Below are 24703 nucleotides of genomic sequence, written 5' to 3' on the forward strand. Positions count from 1 at the left end.
TACATGCTGCTCTTCCAATCCCCAATTATCCTCAGTATCTCTAAAATATACCAGCATCACAAGTGTATCTGCTGGCTCTATTCTCAAATGGACAAGTGAAACCATTGATATCATGGAAAAATCTACCCACTGCAAAGATTTAAAGCCAGGCCCTTGTTCTGGCAAGCCTGTACATTAGCCATGATGGGGATTGGTGATTACTTGTCAACATCTACACCAACTGAGCATCAACTAAATTATTGTGATAATGTTTCTCTATATTTATAATATCCTTTCAGTCCATGCTCCATATTCACTACCATTCACCTTTATTTTTTGCCCAGACAACAGCTATTGAATTCTCACTATCCTCCCTACTGATATGAGTGACTCTATATCACTCCCATTGTTCTCATCATCATTCAAGCTTTACCTTTCCTGCTGCAGGGCACAACATAATACAGCAAGCCAATTCTCATAGCTGCCAGGAATCATTATTCTTATGTTTATGTCCAAGATTGATTGCTTGGGGAAACAATTGAGGTGGTTTTCCATTGCCTTCCTCATTCGTGTTTTTAATGCGACTCCATTATTCACATGGCCACCCGATTTCAGGTCAGATGCCTTGGCAGTCACTTCACCAAGGAACAGATGCTACCTGTACTACATTTCATTGCCTCATACACTTTGACCTATTGGGCATAGGTGATTGGGACAATTATCATTACTCTGCAAAACACCTCAAGGAGTCATTGGAATTTAAACCTTCCCACTATGTCAAGGTTCATGGGAGGGACTGTAGCTTTACCATAAATAGCTATCTTAATGTCTTGTCCCCTTTCAGTATTGAAGTTGAATTACATGAAAACATGGAATCACAAATGTGTAGACTGTGATGGGAATTTTTTTAGAAAGAAAATTTTGCTGAATACTAGCAACTGACAATTCCAACACTAACTTCCCTAAAAAATTAGACAAATAAGTTATATTAAACATTATCATGCAGAAGAAAGTTGAATTGATGAATAATGCTAACCATTGATCAGTTATGTCCAGGAGCATTAAGAGGTATTTTACGAAGCAAATTGGATGCATGAAGGCCCAGATCTTCGGATCCAGAAGGTAACCTCGATTTTCATGTAGTGTGAGAACTAGAGGAGGGAGCCAAATAGTCACTGTATTGACACACACACTAGGTCAGTACCCCTTGAGCCGCAGTGGTTGGAAGGTCATGCCGCTTGTTATTTTTTTACAATATCAAGTCAAAATGAACAATCCAACTGAAATTTCTGCCAAATGTGAAGTTTGTTCAGTGATAAGGTTTTTACTGATAGAAAACTTCAAAGCTGTTGGTATTCATTGGAAAATTTGTGTTTTGTATGGATCAAATGTGATGAGTGACAGAGTTTTGCATCAGTGTTGTCTTTCATTTAAGTATAAATGTCCACAATGATGACAGCAGTGGCCACCCCTCTGTGGTGAACAATGAACTCCACCTGAATATTGACAAAAAGTTCGTGAAAATGAAGTATTATGATAACTGATATCTTTAGAAAGTTTTCCAAAGATTTTTACAACTCTGTTGCATGGAAAAACGACTGAAAAGTCGGACCACTACATGAATTGTGCTCATCTCGACAAGGAACTTCAAGATGCCATCACCAGTTGGCTGCTATCACAGGTGACAGAATTTTATGCTAAAGGATTTTTAAAATATGACAAACGTTTAAATCTGTTTGGTGAATAAATATAAAATGGTAGAGATATGTAGTTTTGAGATGAAAATAATAAATTTTCTGTATCTATTCCAGGGTATTTTTTATAGCATAATGGAGGTTACCTCCTGGACAGCCTGCGTATTTCATTGATTCATACAGAGTCCATCCAATATTTTTTTACATTGATGTAAAAAAGCAACCTTGGCGATCTATGCTGGCATATACTCATGAATTATAGTGATCACAAAAATCCTGTCCCGATTTCCACCACATATTTTAGCATCCATCTTTGAAATAAAAGATTTACTCAGTGTAATGAGTATACTTCAAAAAGTTACCATATGATGCATTATTTAGGTGAACTAAGTTAAAACTTAATGATAACACAATCAGGATTTACAATGATGTTAAGCTACATTTTCATGCATCCAGTTTTGTGATGCTGTAGACTATGCCACCATTCATGATGCTGACTGCCACTGCAAGTTGTAGAGCCATCTGTCATTTGTTCATCTCCCATCAAAAGGGTGCACAGTGAACACACAGTCATACTCTTTTGTTTCCTTCCGGCACTACCACAAGCATGAAAATATGGTAAAATGGCAATGCCAAAATGCAACCAGATGCATATCTCTCTGACAGGCTTCAGCTGAAATGAATCAGCTAACAATTGACTTACAAACCATTCTACCTTGAACTTCCTGTTATAATTCATATTATATAACACCTGAGGGAGGTACAGATTTCTATTAAAGCATGTTTATTCATAATTACCTTGTAAAGTTCCTGGGCGAATAGGGGCAGTTTCTTCGGACTGCTCAATGCTTGTATTCTCCACTGCAGGATTTGTTTCATTCTGGCACACGACATCCGTTTCACTTAAATTTTCACTAGAAATTCTTCTAATCACATTCATGTCCCCTTCACATATAGTTATCTGATAAAAAAATATTTTATACCAGTTAAACAGGGAAGTGAGCATACAGGGTCCGTACAATAAATATCGTGACTGGTTGGCTGTAGCCTCAACTTTCAAAGTTTGCTGCAGCGGTGGATGGGGGTCCAACTGGTCGGCTAGGTAGAGGGGTACCCCACCACTCAGGTGCCCTTTGATTCAGTCGCCTCCAGGTATGCATTGAGACAGGAGGTGTATTTTTGCGACATGTGGTTGTTTGTGGTGTCGTCGCGCCAGCATGGAGCGCACCGCCGAGCAACGCTACGCGGTGAAGTTTTGCGTTAAACTCGGGAAATCTGCGTTGGAGACCCTTGAACTCATTAAACAGGCTTATGGGGGTGATGCCTTAAGCCGCACGGATGCCCGACGACCGCTCGAACTGATGCTCAGGTAGCCAAAGTGAAAAAAGTTTTGGACTCGGACAGGCGTTTAACCATCGCCCTTGTCAGTGAGGAGACCAGCCTTTCAGTTGGAACCATCCACACCATTGTAACAGAGAATCTTGCGATGATGAAAGTGTGCGAAGCCTTGAACGAAGAACAAAAACTGTCGCCGGAGGAAATTTTGGACTGCGTCCAGGAAGACGAAGATTTTCTTGACAATGTTATTACCTTAAAGGATAGCTCAAAAGGAGCTCAAAGGATATCAGTTGACAAAACGTCAACAAAGGCTCTGAACAGTATTCCGGAAACTGACTTCCTGCGGGCTTTTGAGGAGTTGAAGAAATGCCAAATCAAGTGTATCGATGCAGGAGCAATGCATTTTGAAGATTATTAAGTAACTGTAATGATAACTGAAATAAATTTTAGTTTTTGGAACCAGTCCTGATACTTATTGTACAGACCCTGTAAACAATTTATTTTCAATATTAATAACAATCATGAATTTTTAAGGTGGAGAGTACAAATGTGATATGCCAACGAAGAATAAATTTGACAGAACTAAAATCAACGTGCCACCCATGGAAGCGGTGAACCTTGCCGAAGACATCCTCATCCGGAAATCCATCCCAGTTCCAGTTATAAGCGAACTTTGTGCATTACTTAAGACGTGTTCTTTATAAAGTGTGTGGAATTACAAAGTCAATTATTTCATTACATTTCAATATGTTATGCAAATTCCACAAAGTTACGCCTGAGACAACAAATTTTAAAATCAAGGCTTCAATAAATGTCCATAGACATGTATTCAAGCCCTAGAAAGATACAATTGATGCTTCCAAAACACATTAGGTATAGGCAAGGGATATCAGGTTAGGAAACATGGATAAATTTAAAGAACGAATAAATATACTTCTTATCTTAATATAATAAATCTAAATATAGATAAATCTTAATATAGATAAATGTGCAGTTTTGAAATTTTGGAATAAAGGAAGTGAGGAACAGGATATAAACTACAAAATAGAGGGTTCAGTATTGACTACAGCAAATCAAGTTAAATATTTGGGGGTTGTTCTAACACTACGCCTTTCATGGGGAGCACATATCAGGACAATATGCGGATCAGCTTTAAAGAAACTTGGCTTCATAAAATGGGTGGTGGGGAAATGTAATGAAAAAGTTAAAGAGAGGTGTTATTTTGCTCTAGTTAGACCTCATTTGGAATATGCCGCAAGTATTTGGGATCCGTGGGAGAAAATTTGGCAAAAAGAATTAGATAAAGTCCAGAGAAAATCCGCTAGATTCGTTAAAAATTGTTATGATAAGGACACAAGTGTGACAGGTCTCTTAGGGGATTTAGGCTGGGAACCACTTGAAGTGCGGAGAGAACAAGCGAGGCTTAGACTTTTAGAAAGGTTCAGAATAAACGAGTTTAACTATGACACTGAAGGAATTATAATGGCCCCACACTACTTAGGTAGATCAGACCACAAAGATAAACTAAGGGAGATAGATTCCAAGACAGATAGGTACAAATACTCATTCTTTCCCCAAACAATCAGAAATCATAATAGCAAGAAACCGAAGTCACTTTAGAAATATTAAAAACGTTGAATTTACAAGTCGGAACAAAATTTAACACTATAGAGATGTTAGGTATACTTTCAGGTGCATGTGTATGTTAGTTGGTAGTTTGAGTGTTTGCATGTGTGTGGGGTGTAAGTGTTCATGCATGAATGTATGCCATGTTTTTTTTTATATATGATTTTGTCGTTATTGCATGCGGTTTTTTTGTTCTTTTTCTTTTCTAAATTACGGGTGGTGTCCTAGCACCCCCCGCCACACGCCCTTGCGGGGTATTAAGTAGATGTAGATGTATACTTGAAAAAAAATATGACACTTCCCGGGTAAGAACCCTGAACCTGTCCTTAGGTGGACAAAGCTCCATTAATTAAACCAATGTTTGAGTAAGTTCGTGCACAAATACTTGGAGAATAACATCTCATTTGAGAATGTATTCAGCAGCAAGAATGTTGTTAGGAGACAGTCATTTATTCTAATCTAACATCCTTCTGGAAAGAGGTTGGAGGGGATGAAAAGGGAGGAGAAAGATTAAAGGAAACAGCACACATACTCAAACATAGACACACACAAATGGACAACACGAGAAGATAGGAGGAAGTTGGCATCAAATTTTCATGTCATAGTCAGGCATACTTGGCACTTTAAAAACACATGTATTGTTGTAGGGTTAGGAAAAACAAGTGAGGAAGCATGGATGAGCAAAACGGATGACCATATTTGCATAGAATTAATGTTCATTATCTCGATGTAAATTTCATAGCCATAGAATTGACAATATTACAACATTAAATTAAATATTTATTCAAAATAATATTTAAATAAATCATAACATCTTATATCTTCACAGCATGAATAAAATAGAAAATGAATTTATAATATCTGCTTTACCTTTCTTGAAATATCTGATTCGATTATATCTTAAGGGTTTTTAATAAATGAAAAAATAAAATGAACATACCAAAATTGATCCCAAGTGCCCAGATATTTCCAATTCTGGTTCATCTTTGTACCATGATGAAGACAGATTTCTTTGCAGACGAAATCCAAAACTGATTGGATCAAGTAAATCCCATTCTTCACTCACACCAACACCTTCATCAGCAAGTTTAACTCTGTAAAAAATTAAGTGAAAAAGTATTGAAAAACCTGGGAAGAGAATTAGGGTAATTCCTTTCTTTCTAATTTAGCTTTAAAGTGATGCTCAAAAGAGTCCACATTCCTGCCACTTAAATTAATTTTATTTAAATATGAAAGAGTAGTTAATCAGAGTTCAAATCAAAAACAAAATGGAAACCAAAAATTGCAGACTTCATTGGGTTATCCAGAACGTATATCAAAATTTTTTGGAGATATTTCATAAAAAATGATGACTTTATCATTTTTTTCACTGGTAGGCACTTATCATCTGAATGAATCAATTATACCTGGATTCCTCCTATTCCCCGGCATCTAATAACACATGACTTCGATTCATAAAACATTAAGAATTGATAGGTAAAAGTTGTTATTCCTGAAAAAATCAATGCTTTATTTGAAATCAAAAAGTAAAATGATGCAATTAGGAATTCAGTATTTTGATAAATACATAATAGAAAATTATATGACTGGCTCTGAAATTGATGCAAGACAAATATGCATACATGCCACTTAGTTTTATGATACAGAAGATATATCCATAACACAATGGAAATATCTGGAAAACATGAAACTGAAATTTTTTAACATCTCTTAAAAAAAGGCAGTAACACGATGCAATACATAAAACACTTGGGCAATTCATTTTCAAAGTTATTTCAAGGTCTAACAAAATCAACACAAGATCAATTATGGTTTCATTTCTTGTCAAGTGCATTAAATTTTACAAATGCATTACATAGTAATTAATTATCAAGGTTTATGGAATACCTGCCATGATTTCAAAACTTTGTAATCAGCTCTGAAACCCAAAAAAATAGCCAACCTCAGGCAGGGCCATCTTTCTTTTCAAGACAGAGATGCAGATTTCGTAAAATGGAAAAATCGACCTGAAAGAGTCCCAACTTTTCCCCAAGCCTCTCTTAACATTTTCCCAGTATTTAACCCATAAATATTTTCTCAACATTCAACTTTTTTTCCTGTAATCACAGGTGAAGAAGATATTACATCATGTATTACATCATGCCAAATTCCTCAGATAACTCAGACCTTCTTGGAACGCAAACAGGAAGAGGAGTGATTCTTCTTAGCCCTTCTTTCAAATAAGAAATAAAATATCTGAGACAGAAGCAGCATATTTAATATGGTAACTACAATATTCTACAATGTCTCAATGAACATTGACTAACAAAGAATAAATTTACTGTACAGCATTAGTGATTATAGCTTAGTATCATTCTACTGCCGATCTGTATCCAAAAATGGTGATGCCCATATTTATGCCTTGAAAGGTATGCCTTTTGAAGTAATTGATTTAGACAAATACTGTATGGAATTGCACTTAGAAATATTTGTGATCATACTGAAGGACTTACATCTGATCATTGCTTCTGTGTATCCCTCCCTCATGGTGTATTCGAACATTTCTGTAATTAACTGGAACTAGACTTAGTATACTGAGGAGTTGAATGATTTACTTAGTTACAACCACTCTTACAAAATCAGTGAAAGCCTGCATTACAAAGATGCTTACTTGAAATACAAGAGAGATTATTATAATTCGGTTAGGTGTGACAAAAATAAAGCATTTAAGGGTTTTCTTTTCAATGCAAAAAATAAACAAAAGGCAGCATAGAGAGTAATCAATGAAGAAGTTGGTCATGGTAATGGAAAAGAAAATCTTCCTTTCACCCCAGATACTGTAAACAATTTTTTCTTAAAAGCAGTTTCTTAAAAGACAATTTCTTCTCTGAAAAAGTTGAAGATGCCAATATTGGCAACATTTTGCAAAATCTTCTCCCAAGTAATTTAAATTTTAAATGGAATTTTTCCACCCCATTTGATGTTATATTGACTAAAAAATTTAAAAAACCAAACAGCAAGGATATTTATGGTCTGTCTAATTCCTTAATAAAGGACATTATTGTGTTCATTGCGGAAGTATTAGCTATGTTAATCAACTTATGTTTTGAGACAGATTTTCCAGCAGCTCTAAAATATTCCAAAATAGTACTTGTTTATAAGAAAGGTGATAAAGATGATTGAACTAACTACTCTCCCATTTCCATAGTCCCCGTTTTTGGACAAATTTTTGAAACTATATGAAAGATTAAATATGTAATTTTTTTGAGTCAAGTAATCTCTTTTCCAAATCACAGTATGGCTTTCGATATGAGGAATCTACTATTATGGCTGCAGAGTCCATAGTTAATTATGTCATTTAAGCATTTGAAGAGAGGGAATCAGTCTCTTTGACTCTATGAGATCTTAGTAAGGCTTTTGACTGTGTTAATCATTCAATATTACTATCAAAGCTAGAATATTATGATGTTAAGGGCATTGCACTGAAACTAATGAAGTCATATTTGGATGATCACCAAAAATTGGTTGAACTTGATGGCTGTCAATCTGTGGCTCTTTAAGTAAAATTTGGTGTCCCACAGGGCTTTGTGCTTAGCTCAATACTGTTTGTCATCACGATCAAAGGTTTGCCCTTTAATATGAAATATAAATCTGTTTTATATGCTGATGACTTTACTTTTGTACAAAAATGTCAACTTATAGAAGAAGGCACTATGCAGTAATGCCCGAAGACAGGCTAAGGAATGGTTGGATACTAAAAATTTACATTTAAATGCTGCAAGTTACCCAGCATATTTTATGGAGTCTTAAAACAAAATAAATGAAATTGAAACCACTAAAATATAGGACTTTATATTGATATAAACCTTAACTGGGAGACCTACATCAATCAGATCTGCAATAAACTGAGTCAAGCTGTTTATATATTGAGAAAGCTCAACTTTCTCATTTCAAATGAGTATTGTTTAACACTTTACCATACCTTCTTTCAATGTCATTTGAATAATGGTGTTGAGTTAAGGGGTCATTCCCTACATGTTAAACAAATCTTGCCACTGCATTAGAGAGCTATCCGCTCTCTTGCTAATATACCACCACGTGATTCCTGCAAACCTTTTTTTTAGGTATGGAATAATGACTGTATTTAGTTTATGTATCTTGAAGGCTCTGATACAAGTGAACGTTAATTTAGGAACTTACCAATTAAGTTCTCACATCCAAAACTACACCACAAAGGGTAAAGTGAATATAAATACTATTTAATGTAGATTGTCATCAACTTACAATACATTTCATAATGTGAACATACAACTGTATAACTATCTGCCTACTCAGTTGAAATCAGACGGTATCCCGAGTTTCAAGAATAGGGTGTGTACCTCGTTACTTACTCACTCACTGTACTCATAGAATGAATTCTTTTGTTACAATCTTCATCACATTTAAGAACTTATATTTATATGTTAAATAATATTTATATTGACGACATTTAATGTGGTTGTACCATTTTTCAAAATGAATAAAGTATTATTATTTCCATTTAGTACTCTGGCAGTCCAAGATAAATCCATGCATTTACACAAATGTTTTGTGCCCTCCAGTGAGATTACTGCATCTTTTGAGACCATAGGCTCTGATTTAATCAAGTGCTGGTATGAGAATTTTTTGTAATTCAAGGGAATTCCATATCATTTGAAATGACTCTTGATAATTTTATGAAATGAATGGAAGAAAAGGAAATTACCCAACAGAGGAAGGAAGTTGAAGAAATAGGACTTTTAGATGAGGATGCCAATACTGACTATTCCAAGTTTGAGCAGCTGAGTAAAAGCAACCAGAGACTGCACACCAAAAATTTATTCCTTTTTCTTTTAAAAGGAAATGTATGTACTTATCCACATTGCACAGACAAAGAATATGATGCTACATATACTTACACTGCGAAGGATACATAATCATTATGTATCACATTCATTCCTACAGTTATGGTGATAACTCAGCAAATATATTTATTACCTAAATTTCAATATTGACAATGATGATTATCCCACTCTGAATTTTTTTTCAACTCAGCAATCAAGTAGCTAACTCAAAAAGACTATTGAAAAGGGGGAGGGGAAAGATTTAGGGAAATGGCTTATTTTGCACAATATTGAATGAATGTTTATTCTGCTAATGCTTCATTCTGCCCATGCACCTGTTAACATGACTCTTTAGTGAAATAAAAAGTATGTTTGCAAACCATATTCTAGGAAACATGGTTGCAAATATCTTTTATTCATCACTAAAGGAAAACTAATTTCAGCATATTGCAAACAACAACATGCCATTTACATACTCTAATTAAACTCCTTTACCTGAGGGGATTAGCAAGATACTATTACTAGATAGTGCTTACCTCATTAATTTCAACTGTTGCAAGTCTATTAAAATTTCATCCAATGTAGCTGGGCTACGCTCGTCCTCAACAGCAAGCGTGCGAAAAGTATTTTTAATGGTCAACACTCCCATGTCAAGAATGATGGCATCTTTGCTTGTAGATTTAGTTGGAATTATTATGAATGGGGCCTATAATAGAAAATTTCATGTACCACAGAAAAAAAAAGTCCAGGGTCAGGCATAATTAGTCCAGTGCCTGATATGCCCACTTATTAACCCAAAAGTGAAGATTTGAGTTTGGTCAGATGAAAAGAGCATTTTTAAATTCTAGTATTTTAACAAATGAGAAATTGGATAGCAAATGAAAGAGCATCTGAGCCCATGAGGTTTGTGTGCCACCAGAGGTATCAAAATTAAAAAGTAAAACAAAAAACTATCACTGGATTTTACAAGTATTTTCTCAAGTACAATGAACACAAAGAATAAAAAAATCAATATAAAATATTTTATACATATATTTTGATACTTATTTTTAATTTCTTCCTTTGGTATTGGTTACGTGAACAATCTTCTGAAGCTTTACATCTCTTTAAAGAATATTAGACTGGTCGAGTAGTTTGGATAGTTACCATTAAGTGTGAATTACAGTTACAGACATCTTTGTTTAGAAAGCCCTTGACAAACGATATTTGTTCAATGACCTGCCTTCTAAATGATACCTTTAATTAATATAATAATAAATTTTTTGTTCATGATATGTATCCAAAAGGACATGCATTCACAATTTTTTAATATTTAAAAAGATATTTTCAATCAATTTTCTACAATAATTTCCACATTATAAAATTTTTAATGTTGCATCTCTTAGTAATGTCTCACTTTAAATTGTCCTTTTTGACATGCTACCCTTTACATTACTACTTTCTACAAAACACTAATATCAAACAATAAAACAAAATGTAAGGTATGAAATAAGTGCTTACTTCTACTTTTACATCCAATGAAATCCGCATGGCTTGATTATAGGCTTCCTTCATATTCTGCTTTGCTGCTTCAGCTGCATTGGCAGAGGCTTGAACTATTGCTTCTTTTGTCGATTGGAAGTTATTTATGAAACTCTATCATGAAGAAAGTCGTCATTAACTAATGAATATCATCATAAATTGTTTCTTATTCCCATGCATACAGAATAAAAGAAAAAAATAGCATTACCTAAACATTAATTTCAACTACAAACTATTAGAAACCGACAGTAAAACAAATATCAGCTGATGAAGGCAAAGTAAGATCTGGTTCTTTCCCGGCATATTTGCTTTATGAAGTTTATTCGGGTCTTTCACCGGGTCAGGGGTTCCCCATATTGGCCGACATTTCGATGCCCGACTTGTGCATCGAAACTCAGGGTAGATCTTCATCTACCCTGGGGACGAAGCATCAGTCGGGCATTGAAACGTCAGCCAATATGGAACCCCTGACCCAATGGAACACTCGAGAAAACTTCATGATGAAGGCAAGTTAGTCATAATTCAATTTATTCAGGTGACATCAATAGGGTTCACTACATTCTCCCAGATAATATCATATTTAAAAATTCCCTCCAAGCAATTGTTTCCCAAAACTAATTAATACTCAAATTGTATCAAAATCTAAAACTAATTTATTCCCTCCATATTAATCCTGCCACTTTCCCATTGTCTACAAAATGCATAGATCGAATCGGTAAATGTATACAAAAACAGAGGAATGTTCAAGCTCTACAATGATGCATGAATTATTGAAAATAAACATTTCTTTCCATTTCTAAAAACATGGAGACCTTAATTTTGTGATTACCCTTATGCATACATTTTAAAAATAAAAATACATGCTATAAATAAATTTTAATTTGTGGCAGCATTAGTCAGGGAGTCTAGGATTAATGCTACAGTGCATAGGGCAAATAACCTTAATATTCCCCACTAAATGGTCATTGAGTCTCATTCCTTTAGAGAAAACGTCAGACATATCAATTACATCTAAGCACTGCTGCCGTATTAATTATGGTAATGTTGAACCAACCAGATATGTCATAAGCCAATCACCTAATATTATATTACCACCCTATATGCATAAATAAGTATCAATGTCCGATGCCCCAACAATTTCTGCTATATCACTCACTCATTGACATTATAGTTAAGTTATTTAAAAAAAAATAAGAATAAATAACATCATACGTAACTTACCATTAGAGTACTGATAAATCTGTTCAGAAATACAAACTGAACACGGCCAAGGAGAACACTAACTTTAAGATCCTCTGAGTGACCAAATCCCTTTTCCCACATTACCAAGTCAAGTGCTAATGTTTTCTCAGCCAAGGGCCGCAGTACCTAAAAAAAATGATTTGTACAATCAAATATCTCTCAGTGTGAAAATAATAATATAGAAATCATGATAAAGCCATACTAGGGCAGAGAATATGTATGAACAAAGGGTGAAAATGGTGGAATAAAGGAACAAAATTATTGTGAGGCTCGAGAATAGGGGGATAAGATAAAAAGGCAAACTGGTTTAAGGAGCCATTATTGTATTTCTTTTTATTTTCATAGTGAGTGTAATGATGTGTTTATCAGTCTAATCAAATAGGGAAAATGAGATTTTACCAGAACAGGAGAAATAATGCTTTGCTTATCCACAGGAAAGCAAGGGCTCACTTTACATATCTATAATTTAATTTGAAAGATATCATGCATAAAAGCATACAGAAATGTGGCATAAGACATTCCACACATACAACATTAACACACCTTTTTTTATGACACACTGTAATTTTCTAATTTTAACAGTCAACAATTATAAGACACAACTGTGTTTTCATATGCATAATATAAAATCTTATCCCCACATATTATAGGCACCTATCAACCTTCCAGCTTGCATATTTTTACCTCATCTACTTTCTCAATGCAAAATTTTTTGTAAAGGGAGCCTACACTTTCTTCCTATCTTAATATGAGTTTTTTGCATATTTTGTAAGTCGAACATTTTGTCTTTTCATTGTAAGTGCAAGGACATTCAACCTTTCATCACTCTTTCCATTTGAACCCTTAATTTTAAAAAAATATGAACAGGTCATGTTTCAAGAATAATTGTTGATTGTAGCATATTGCCTGTTTCATTCACTGTTCTTCCCTACTTTTACTGAAATGTGCCATCATTAATGTTTTCATAAAAAATTGGGCCCGCTCGCAAGGTTAATGATATTTATCTATTACACCACTCTCTGAGAGTGCAATTTGAGGGAGAGATGAAGGCCAACTTCAGCATATCTCTCCCCCTCCTTTACTGGCCAGAGAGGTTAAAGTCCTAAAAAATTGCTGACACCTATAATACTCTGATAAAAGAAACCACTTGTGAGCTAGCTGTTTGGCTACAAGACGTCAATATGGACATCAGACAATGATATCACAAACATAATTCATTGCATTTTTTTGGATTAATGTAATCTATAAATTCTTTAAAAACAGTAATCAACCCGAAGGTTGCTTTGGTAGGTGATGGTAGAGTTCACCCAGTACTAAGGCCGACGGCGTGTGAAATTCACACATCAGGGTAGGGTGGCCAGTTCCTTTCCCTGTGCCAGTTATGGTTTCCCAGGAAGATCTGGTACCCGAAAAAATCACATAGCTTGAGTGGAGCTGCAGGTGCCCAGAGACTTGCCCGGGAATCGAACCCGGGACCCTAAGGTCAGTAGTCCAACGCTCTACCCCCTGGACTAACGTGAAGTACATAATATATATACAGAAACTACTTTTATTCCTTATGATTAATTCACATTTAGCAATGGAAAGTACACGGTTTCAGCCATTTTATAAGGATAGAATCATAGATATACAAGAACCCAACTATCTTCTAGTGAGTGACGGAATGTATTTTCCTTAGAAAGCTAAACCAATCATGTAGCAAGGAAAAAACAAATGACTGACAAAGGATGAATTTTAAAAAATGATCGCTGATATGGATTCATATTTGCCATATTATATCAGTTATACTAATGCAATGTAGACAGTGTTGACTTATTTGTTGTATAGTAAAATTATATTTTTGCTCATCTTATTGAGGAGAATATGAAATTCTCGGGGCTAATGAGTTGGAGGGGAATGAAAAAGGGGAAGTACGGATAGTTCAAAATGTTAAAATCAAAACATTAAATACTCCAGACAATGTTTTATTTTGAGAAATTAAAAATTTTTAAGAAAGCTGAGGTATTTCAAATTTGAATATTTTGAAAAAAAAATGTATCTTAAAGTTTGTAAGGATTTAATTGTCTTTACAATTGAAATGTCATAAATATCGAGGCACTGGGAAGAGTATGGATATTTCTGCAAAACAGATAATCCAGACATGGATAATCGAGAGTTGACTGCACTAAATCTTGTAAGTTTCAGAGCTATCTGTTGCGATCTGGCCAAACTGTCCACTTTGAGATGACCTCCCAGAGGTCTCAATAGCCACAGCCTAATCCTATCACCTGTTGCAGAGGTAAGAAATCTAGGTCACTGAACTCAAGTCCTCAGGAAGGTATCTGTAACTCAGGGATTATCTGCACTGCTAAGTGACTACACCACTGCTTAGCTCAATAATTTCTACTAACTGAATGACAGCTGAGGTGAAGCCACCTTGAAGTCACTGGCGGGCCACTCCAGTGACTTCATCCTGAAAATTCTACATGAGGAGAGAAATGGGCGGAGGATGGATGCGCTCAAACAATTGGAGATTTAGAAGGCCCACACTAAGGACAAGTTGGCCGACCAACCCTTTTTCTCTTACCCGCTCCCTTACTTCATATCTCCCTCAAACTAAAACATTAGTGGCTCTAACCAGACCATTCCAACCACCTAACTACTCCCTTCTAGTTCCACGTAGGAATTCCTCCCAATACCTACGCAGCCCTACTAATGACATTATGTTCAACCCAACAACTTCCACACCCCTCCTTCAAGCTTATCCCACCCACCTTACCCTCCCATCCTCATTCCCCCATTCCTCCTTGGAGCCATGACCAATCACCCCTCACCTCTCCCCCTCCCCCCTGTCCTTTCTCGTAGTAGGAGTTTTTAGGGGAGGCGACTCACAGCTGAGGTCATTCGCACCATTAGGAATGGATGAGAAAGATGAGTGGGTTGAGAGAAACCCAGCATTGGCATTAGCCTACTCTTAACGAAAGGTGCTAAGGGGTCCACAGCTTAACGTTCCATTCAACGGACATCGTACTCACTCAAAGTGCTCTCCGCAAAGCACCTCAAGTAGGGATCGGGATACCACTGAAAAATATCTGTTGCTTCCAGGATTAGAACCTGGAACCTCAGAGTGGGAAGCTTGTACGTTAGGCACCGCACCACCACAATTCCCCCCTTCCTTTTTCTCGGAGCCTCACGCGTATATATTGGCACATGTCCTTCTGGAGAATTGTATCTGAAAATGTCACCTATGCGATGAAACTGGCAGTACCGTATTAATAAAATTTTGTGAATTTACAAAGTTTGTCTCATGCCTCGAGATAAATGTTCACAAGGTTCAGCCCAATACCCTTGTAACATATTTTATTACTTCTCAATTGAAAAATTTCATAAGTTATCACTAATAGCTAATGAGAGTGATAGTGACTGATTAACATAAATAAAATTGCCTTACCTCTTTATGGATTGTATTGGGCCTGAAATCATAGGTATGAATACTACCCAGTGAAGCCATGCATTTGGTATAAGTTTCTTTCATTACAACAGACCCTTTGAGACTTTTCATTTTAAAACTCATTAGAGCCCCATCATCAGCCGCGACATGACAGCCGATTCCAAACTCTTCAAAGTTTATATCAACTTTTAGCTGAACCAAGTCAGGGTTTCTACTACGTCGCTTCTTTTTAACTGAAAAAAATATAACAGATATGCAACAGTAAATATGGGCATAAAATTTCACATGGAGAGAAAATCTTCATACTATTTATAAATAATGCATTCATTTTAAAAAATGGGCAATGTTATGCGATGAAACAATTGAACCCCTTACAGTAAAACTATTTTAAGTTTCAGTTTGTACACAATTTAATTGGAACATTTTTCACAGCTGCTACTTAGTCATCACACACTTTGATACTGTGTAAATGTTTTTTCATTCTTCTAAATTGATCAACATTTTTTAAGTGTTTTTCTAAACATTTTACACTCATAATGCCTGAAAATGCTTGACAAATGCAGTTAGTATGAATCACTCATTCTGCTGCAATTTGAGAAAATGCAATAATCATGCATTAAAGAATTTATGAAATATTTGAAACAATTTCTGCAGGAAAATCAATGCGTGGGACTCAAAAGTGCAATGATTTCCACACCAGTGTAACATGAAGAAAGGAGTTTCTATGACTTATTTTTGTTTGAAACAAAAAATCACTTAGTATATTCACTATGATGCAAACAATTTCACTCAAAATATAAAAACAAAATTTTTTCAACGTCATCTTAATAACAGCATCATTTCAGAAATGTTCAATGAAGGACTTCAAGGGTTAAGACAAAGTGGTTAAACCATCATGTCAGTCCTTAATGTATGTCTATCAGTGCTCATCCTAGAAAGAAGTACAGCAAGCTTTATTCACCTGCAAGATAGCTCCCCATAGTAAGTGCATACACAGGAGAATTAAGAACCACTTATGCAGAGGTATAATATAATAATAAACCTCAATTGTTTTCATCTGGACAGTAAAAAAAAAAGATGGTCAAGGAAGATTATTGGAGAGCTCTTATGAAATGAATAAAATGGGTTTTTACAAAAATCTTTATAAAATGAAAGTATGGGCACTAATCTTGTCATTTATGACCTAGTGAATTCATTTTGCATTGCTTAGTCTTAAAAAAATTATTTATTTTAAATTTTTGACGTGATCCTTAAATTTCAAATTGAAATGCAGAAATTGCAAAGTGTAAAAACCATTCGCCATGACCAGCATTACTTTTCAGCACACACTGTAGTGTTTTTGGCATTGTGGAAGGAAACATTCAGAAATCACAACAGGAAACTTCCTACTATCATACTTAACACGCTATGCACACAATTCAGAGATAGCAGACTCAATTTAAAATGCTAAATGAGCAATTATATAAACATCTGAAAACTTTCATTGCACTTTTTTCATCACATATTAGCTTTAATAGATCGCTTGAGAATTTGAAAAAAATGTCATACAAAATAATTACTCACTGACTGTAAGTCTAATGAATGAATGAATTACAGAGAAATGGATGAAGGACATGACAATTGATCAGTGCCACCAATGAAATGGGAAGGAATACAGAGGAATTAACTTATAATAAAAAGGTAGGAATACATTACCAGGGGGTAAATTTAAATTTAATGTTGATGCGGCACGACTTGGAACAAGTAAACTCAACTCATTGAGTGTCTTCTTTTGTGGCTGTTGTTTATTGATTCTTTCCATTAAATTTTCCCCGAACTCCTTTAGTGCCATGATGGCTTCAGCATGAACAGCCAGGAAAATTCCTGCATGATGAATATTCACTGAACGTTCCACTGACTGCCATTTGGTTTTAAAATCCGGTGACTTCTTATCCACCTAGTAAATATAAATATCTATAAAAATCCTAAGTGCTACTTAGCTTTTAAATGCTAAAACGCACATGGTCAATGCCAATGATTCAAAAATACATCAAACTGTTATCTTACTGTCCATACATATACCTATTGCTATATTGAACAACTCTCACTGCAGAGAAGAGATAAATTTAAAAAATGTATGGTGGATCATTCAACTAGAGGTATAAAGGAGCCATTTAGGCTTTTCAGATTTTGCAGATGGATCAAGCAGATATACTCAAATGTATTGCATGCAACAATGGAAATACCACATTGGGCAAGTTAGGGGTGTCCTAATTACAATTCGGAAAAATAATAATGGCAGGGTAATTTTTTCTAAGACATGCACTCTAAAGTATTACTCTTTAATATTTCCGTTTCAAGTAATCCAGGATTCTACCATCCAATAAACTAGAAAATGCCTGTAATTGAACTCCCTCTTTAAATATAAATAAATAAAAAGTTCAATGGACTGTGATTGCAAACGCAGGGTGAAACTACTGTCACACATTTCTTGTGCCACATACTTTACAGTTGCATAATACAGAACAGATGACACATAACAGAACAGCAAGCATTCTAAGTTGGGTCATTTTGTTTAAGTACAAGAATAGGTGTCATCATCTAAGACAACAAAAAATTTGTGAGGCACAGCAATAAATGTAGAAATGAAAATCTTACAGGACCCATTTTACTGCATTAAATATGGTACTCTGATCTTGAAGGCACCACTCCATAAACTTGAGAGAATTGACTTATTTTACAGAAATTTAAAAAGTAAAAGGCACTAATCTTATCATTCTATAGCATGTATCATTTTCCAAATACCAAGAGTTCTTTCTAAACAATCTTATTTAAAAGTGCAATGCAAATTATTATGAAATGTCACTTCTATTTATGCCAATATAAACTTAAAATATCTAATGATGGTAGAAGACAACATCTTCTGCTACTGTAGTGCAGATTTAAACATACTTCTGTAATTAAGTTAAGAACCTATGAGAAATGGATGAATTATCACTAAGAACATTTAACATGAAGGCAGTTATCTAGGGGATATTAGGCAATAACAAACTCAGGGTAAAATACATACTGAACAAGACATTAAGAGTAACATGCAATGAGAGGTAGTATTTTAAAATATTAAAAAACAAATGAAAGCCAAATTATGACTGCAATCACATTGCAGAAGCAAAATTAAGAAGTAGACTAAATAAATTTTGTAATCATCAACCGCCATAATTTTAAAGTGAAAGTGTATGCTATTACACATTTAAGATACAATGCTTTTAAACAGACCTGCACATAATCAAGTGTGAGATGGTGATGACTCTGGTTCTCTGGTAGATCTTTTGCATTGGCCATCAAACCAATCAGAACATCAATTGGTTTCTTTCTTGCCAAATCACCCAACTTAAGGGATATATTTCCAATATGAAGTGATGCACTAAGCTCAAATGTTCGCTGCCATATCTTAGCCTCCATTGAATTTACACAAAATTTGACTATGTAGGAGTCCAAATCATCATTCTCTCTCCCCAAGCTGATAGAGATTTCTGGAATATTATCATGTAAGAATAATTTTTAATTGCAACTACATTGCTAATCGTTTGATATATCTACAACAATGTTAGGGAAAGTTCCTACATTTGATACTTTATAATAATTTTTAATTCATGAAATTCAATTACTGAAATACTTGATTTATTCATGAGTCATTAAAAAGTAAAAAAATATCAATTTGTAATTGATAAAATACGAGGGTCATCCGGAAAGTAGTACCCGTTCGTGCCGCATGAAGTGCTGACGACGCGAGTAGCCGCTGGACAAGGTCAGATAGCTTCAGTGGCTTGTCTGCCTTCTCTGAGCCAAGTTGCGTGACGCTAGCATTGCCTGTGTTGTTTCTGTGATTGTTTACAATGTTTAAAAAAATTGAGAACGCCGCCAGTTGTGAAGTGAGGGCAGTGATTAAATTCCTCAATGCAAGAAACGTTCGCCCATGTGATATTCATCGCCAATTAAAGGAGGTGTATGGAGACAATGTAATGGACGAGTCGTCTGTTCGGCGGTGGTGTCGCAACTTCAACATGGGGAGGGGGAACACACACGACGATGAGCGTTCGGGGAGACCGTCTGTCATTACAGACCAACTGGTGAGCTCAGTTGACGAATTCGTGAGGAACGATCGGCGCGTCACAATTGATGACATCTGTGAGCATTTTCCCAATGTTTCTCGAACAATTGTTCATGAAATTGTTAAACACCATCTGCATTATGCAAAAATTTGTGCAAGATGGGTCCCTCGCGTATCTCAATGAGCTGGCGGCGAAGGACTATGCAGCAGGAATACAGAAACTTGTCACACGTTATGACAAATGCCTTAATTTGCTTGGAGATTATGTTGAGAAGTAGTTTAAAGTATCCTCTTTCAAATAAAATTTTTTATGTTTGTTAATATTTACTTTTGTGTCTTTATTTCACGAACGGGTACTACTTTCCGGATGACCCTCGTATATACTGAAGAATTTCTTTCTTATATCACCTTGTCCTCAATACTTCAATGTATTTCATTTAACTCTCTTAATTTCATTATGTTCTCAAAATCAGAAATCAGGGAGAGGGCTAACAGTTATTGCCATGTCATACGTATTCACATATATTTCTCATAAAATTTTACACATTATAATTGATAGTACAATACAGCAAGGAAACATGAAGCAAGATAATAGTCACAGATTGGAGGTTTTCGAAATGTGGGGGTGGAGAGGGATGGAATAGATGAAATGTGAAAATAGGTGAAAAAATTGTAAACAAAATGAAGGAAAACAAACAAGGAAATCTAGGCATGGTGGGAAAGGAGAGGGGATTATTGGGAGAAATCCAAAGGAGACCGATGGACACAGCATTTTGAACAGCAATCGGATGTTGAAGACTGCATTAGCAGAGGGTAGAATGTTACGCAAACAGGACGGAGTAAAAATAGAATAGGCATGTTAGACGGAATGAAGAGAGGAAGGAAGTATACAGAGATGACGAGGGGTTAATTGTAGTGTTGGATGCCACATTGTGTTTTTTTAGGAGAGACAAGGGAATCATCTTTGTACAGTAGTGTAGCCTGTGCCCATCCAAAACCTACCTGTATCAGTAGAATAACAAATAATAATAGTTCTGAAATTTAAAATCTACCTTTGTCATCTAATATAAAAATAAGAACTTACCTAAAAACCTAAGGATTCAAGTGGAATTTCATTATATCTTTAATCACAGTTCTGTACTTCCAACACCGAAAAATATTAATAAGTATATGACTCATGTGATATAAAATAATTGGGTAATGATTTTACTTAGTGTAACATTACAACTGCATTTGAACTGGATATGTGTATACTCTGCTTCTGACTAGCCTAACTAAAACTATTATTAAGTTTTTAAGCCACATAATTTTTTCAGCAACCTCCTGTACTGTAGAAGTACAGGCTATGTATAATTTATGATATAAGCTATGACTTGGTGCAGCTTGCTTTCTTAATACAGAATTAAAAATCTACTTCCTTTGCATTTCAACACCTCTGATCTACCAAGACCAATATTGAGAATTTCATTTCCTGCGGTTATCATCTAATGATATTAAACAACAAAATTTGAAAGAAAAGAAGCATGGATTAGAGGTTGACCAAAAATAATCACCATCAAAACTTCAAAACAACATTAATAAAGAAAAGTTAAAGGGATGTAGATATTAATACCACTATAGCTTGTAAATTCTCAAGGAATATACTACAAAAGCAATGTGTATTCTTATTCTGCTCAGATTAGGAGAAATAATTGAAGTTTGATAAAAATAAATTATTCCCTTGAGCTAATGTGAAGAGGATAAGATAAATAATTAGTTTTATGTTTTTAATTCACATCACCCTTCTTCTGCCTAGGTCTCTTACATTCACAAGAACAAGGGTGAAAATCTGGCACACTTGGAAAGGAGATAAATTCACCTCGTTACATCATTAATTGAACAAGAAGGTAAAGTGAAAACTTGGGGGAGTGAGGGTAATGAAACCCAATGGTGCTTTTAATTAGGATGATTCAGCATTCAGTGCATTGTGGATTGCATTCTCATTACAAAATTCAAAAAGCATGTCAGCCAGCAGCAATGGTTAGAATCAATTTTATGCACTGTGACTTTGTGGAATACTCATGATGATTGAAAAACACACGGTAATTTTCTACGCTTACTCTACATCATCATCATCAGTATTCCAATCCTAAGATTGGTATACTGCAGCTATCCATTCTATTATATTTGAATGCAAGTCTGCATATTCTTGGGAGAATAATGTGGTGGTTTCCCGTTGCCTTCCACATGGCAGTACTGCGGCCAATACCTTGAACTTCACTCTCGCCTGCAGTTGTGGCACCTGATGCCGGGCCGAACCACTCGGTCTACCCCACCAGTGCCTAATGGTGAAACTGCTGCATTTCACCATGGGTTCAGGGTAGTTTTTTTCTATGCGTATTTTATGAGCCTATTTTTCTCATTCTGAAATATCATTGTTGTGGTTTTTCTGTTAGTGTGGTTGCCTCATTCCATAAAACCATTAAAAAATTTTTTCTTAGCTGAAAAATTTTCGCCGGTCACAGGATTCAAACCAGCGACCTTCGACTCCACAGGCAGACACACTCCCTCTGGCCTACCACCACCCCCTCATTGAAGTGTTCAAATCTACCAGATTTTTTCAATCATCAGCAAGAATAAAAACCATAGTAATCAACCCGAATCACACAGTAATCAACCCAAAGGTCGGTTTGGTAGGTGATGGTAGAGTTCACCCAGCACTAAGCCCAACGGCATGTGAAATTCACAATCAGGGTAGGGAGGCCAGATCCTTTCCCCGTGCCGGTTATGGTTTCCCAGGAAGATCTGATACCTGAATGGACGGAGCTGCAGGTGCTCAGAGAGGCTTGCCCGGGAATTGAACCGGGGTCCACTGGTCAGTGGTTCAACGATCTACCCCTGAACTAACGCGACCCCAGCAAGAAAGGTGACTCCTAATAGACTTTTATTTCCATACTATCAATGAACATTTATAATAGAAACCTATTAAGTAGTTAAAAATATAAGTAGCATACTAAGTACTTTAAAACTCACAAATCAAACAATAAACTGCATAGAGGTGGTTATATGATGCTACATTTTATTGATACGAAACTATCAAAGACAATATTTGAAATAAAATCGGTCAAGGTGATTGCTGATGTAATTCGGTGCTAGTAAACATTTAAATATATTAAAAGGTTCTTTCAACTTGGTATGGGTGAAAAGTATGTCAATATAGTTTCTCTCACTTATGCTAATTTAATTGCTTAGCAAAGATGGTGATCAAACCAATTAATGACAAATACAACTTAAGTGAGTTAAATATATTAACCTCCATTCTGGCACTGATGTTGATTAGTTCAAATATGCTAATATGCTATAATCAAGCAGTACTCACCATTTGCTTCAAAGCTTAGATGCAAGAGTGTAGTCTGGCGAACTGACTCAGAGGCAACAGGTAATTGTATACAAGCAATAGCTTTAGAGCCAGGACCTAATTCACCATAAGCAAGACTCTGAACACTAGAAGCTAGTGAAGGGGCTTCCTGTAATGCAATGAATACTACTTGTGATTTGATAAAATAAAATATACCAACAAGACAAAATATCCCTCCTTGGTCCAGTACTCCTAAGAGATAATTTAGACAATATATTAGCTGAACAATTTGCCAAATCATCATTAAAACAACATTTCCAGGTAAACTGATTTCCTTCAACTAATACTCATGTAAGTGATTCTAAACTCCTAAGACAAAAACTTTTTCAATTCTGACTTCTCAAGCTTGTATTTCTGCCAATGAATGACATCATAATTTCCAATGACACATACATGCAACTGTGTTTCTTTTTAAATGAAAAACTATAGGAAATCAAAAATGAAATCACTAAGAAATTTACTTTTTTGATCTTCCATGAATTTTGAAATCAGTACACACCAAGCAATTCTCACATATTACAGCGTATAACTTGACAGACTTTGAGGCCATAGATGCATGCTAACTTATATTTGTCTATGTATAATTTGTACAGCTACTTCACAATCCAAACAGTCAAAATTACATACATTTGCATGCTTACTTAATGGAACAAGTCAATTGTAATCACCCCATTGAGGGCCTCAATGCACAAAAAGAAGAGTGCTTTAAAAATGAATGAAACAGTCATTTGAATGAAAAATTAACTAAAACTATGCAACAATTTCAGAGTGTAAAAATCATTCGCCTTGACTGGGATCAGAACCCAGATCCCTTGATGTCCGGCCAAGTGCTTTAGCCAGTTAAGCTATCGAGGCATCCTCTCAAACCCTGAAATTTTGAGGACTTAAAAGGAACAAGATGTTCTGATGAAATATCATACACACGATGTCACAGGCATTCATAGTCGTGCATAACCTGCCACAGTCCACAGGGTTAAAGCCAACTTTAAACACTTGGACAGTTTTACCTTCGACAAATTCCAAAAAACTGCGGGAGATGCCACAACAGTAACTTTTAACGGAGTCATCTGCTAATACGCATTTCAATACATATTAACTATTTGAAACGTATCATGGCAGTGATGAAAATTATTAATTTCACATCACTATGAAGTTATTTCCTCATGAACCATAAACTATCACACTTCCTAGTTGTTAATCCTTCAGGAGATGTTTAAATAATTCTTTAATGTGTTAAGTTTTGGATTTGTGCAACAACAAAAGAGAATGGTTTACAATTAGAAAATTTAGGGAAGCATTAATTATACACATTCAGGACTTCTTGCATTTTTTTAATGGGTACTACATAATATTTTCTCAAAGTCTGAAAATTTTGTAGTTTTTTCATTATTTTTTTGGATGCTTCTGCATAATAACTAAAATCCTCAGAAAATAAAAATAATAAGCACTGAATATCTTATGAATGTACTGATCACTTATCAAAAACATACGCTAGATATTTGACCAATGTACAAAAGAAATCTACAGTAAGACACCTATGAGAAA

General features: G+C 35.3%; 1 protein-coding gene across 2 annotated transcripts in view; it reads right to left on the minus strand.

Annotated features, from left to right (window-relative positions):
• Vps13 (vacuolar protein sorting 13C) overlaps positions 1 to 24703 on the minus strand; it is a 136054-nt gene that overhangs the window by 81315 nt on the left and 30036 nt on the right. Inside the window, exons 16-24 of one of the 2 annotated variants that reach the window (XM_071588676.1) lie at positions 23120 to 23267; positions 18927 to 19183; positions 17367 to 17607; positions 15672 to 15904; positions 12221 to 12367; positions 10979 to 11113; positions 10015 to 10184; positions 5578 to 5731; positions 2472 to 2634 (exon numbers count right to left, since the gene is read on the minus strand). In XM_071588676.1, the coding sequence (XP_071444777.1) occupies positions 2472 to 2634; positions 5578 to 5731; positions 10015 to 10184; positions 10979 to 11113; positions 12221 to 12367; positions 15672 to 15904; positions 17367 to 17607; positions 18927 to 19183; positions 23120 to 23267 (1648 nt within the window). The remainder of the gene's footprint in view (positions 1 to 2471; positions 2635 to 5577; positions 5732 to 10014; positions 10185 to 10978; positions 11114 to 12220; positions 12368 to 15671; positions 15905 to 17366; positions 17608 to 18926; positions 19184 to 23119; positions 23268 to 24703) is intronic. The other variant, XM_071588677.1, reaches the window with a different exon arrangement.

This window comes from Hetaerina americana, unplaced genomic scaffold, assembly GCF_022747635.1.
Source record: "Hetaerina americana unplaced genomic scaffold, ioHetAmer1.1.p SCAF_3, whole genome shotgun sequence".
NCBI classification, from domain to species: domain Eukaryota; kingdom Metazoa; phylum Arthropoda; class Insecta; order Odonata; family Calopterygidae; genus Hetaerina; species Hetaerina americana.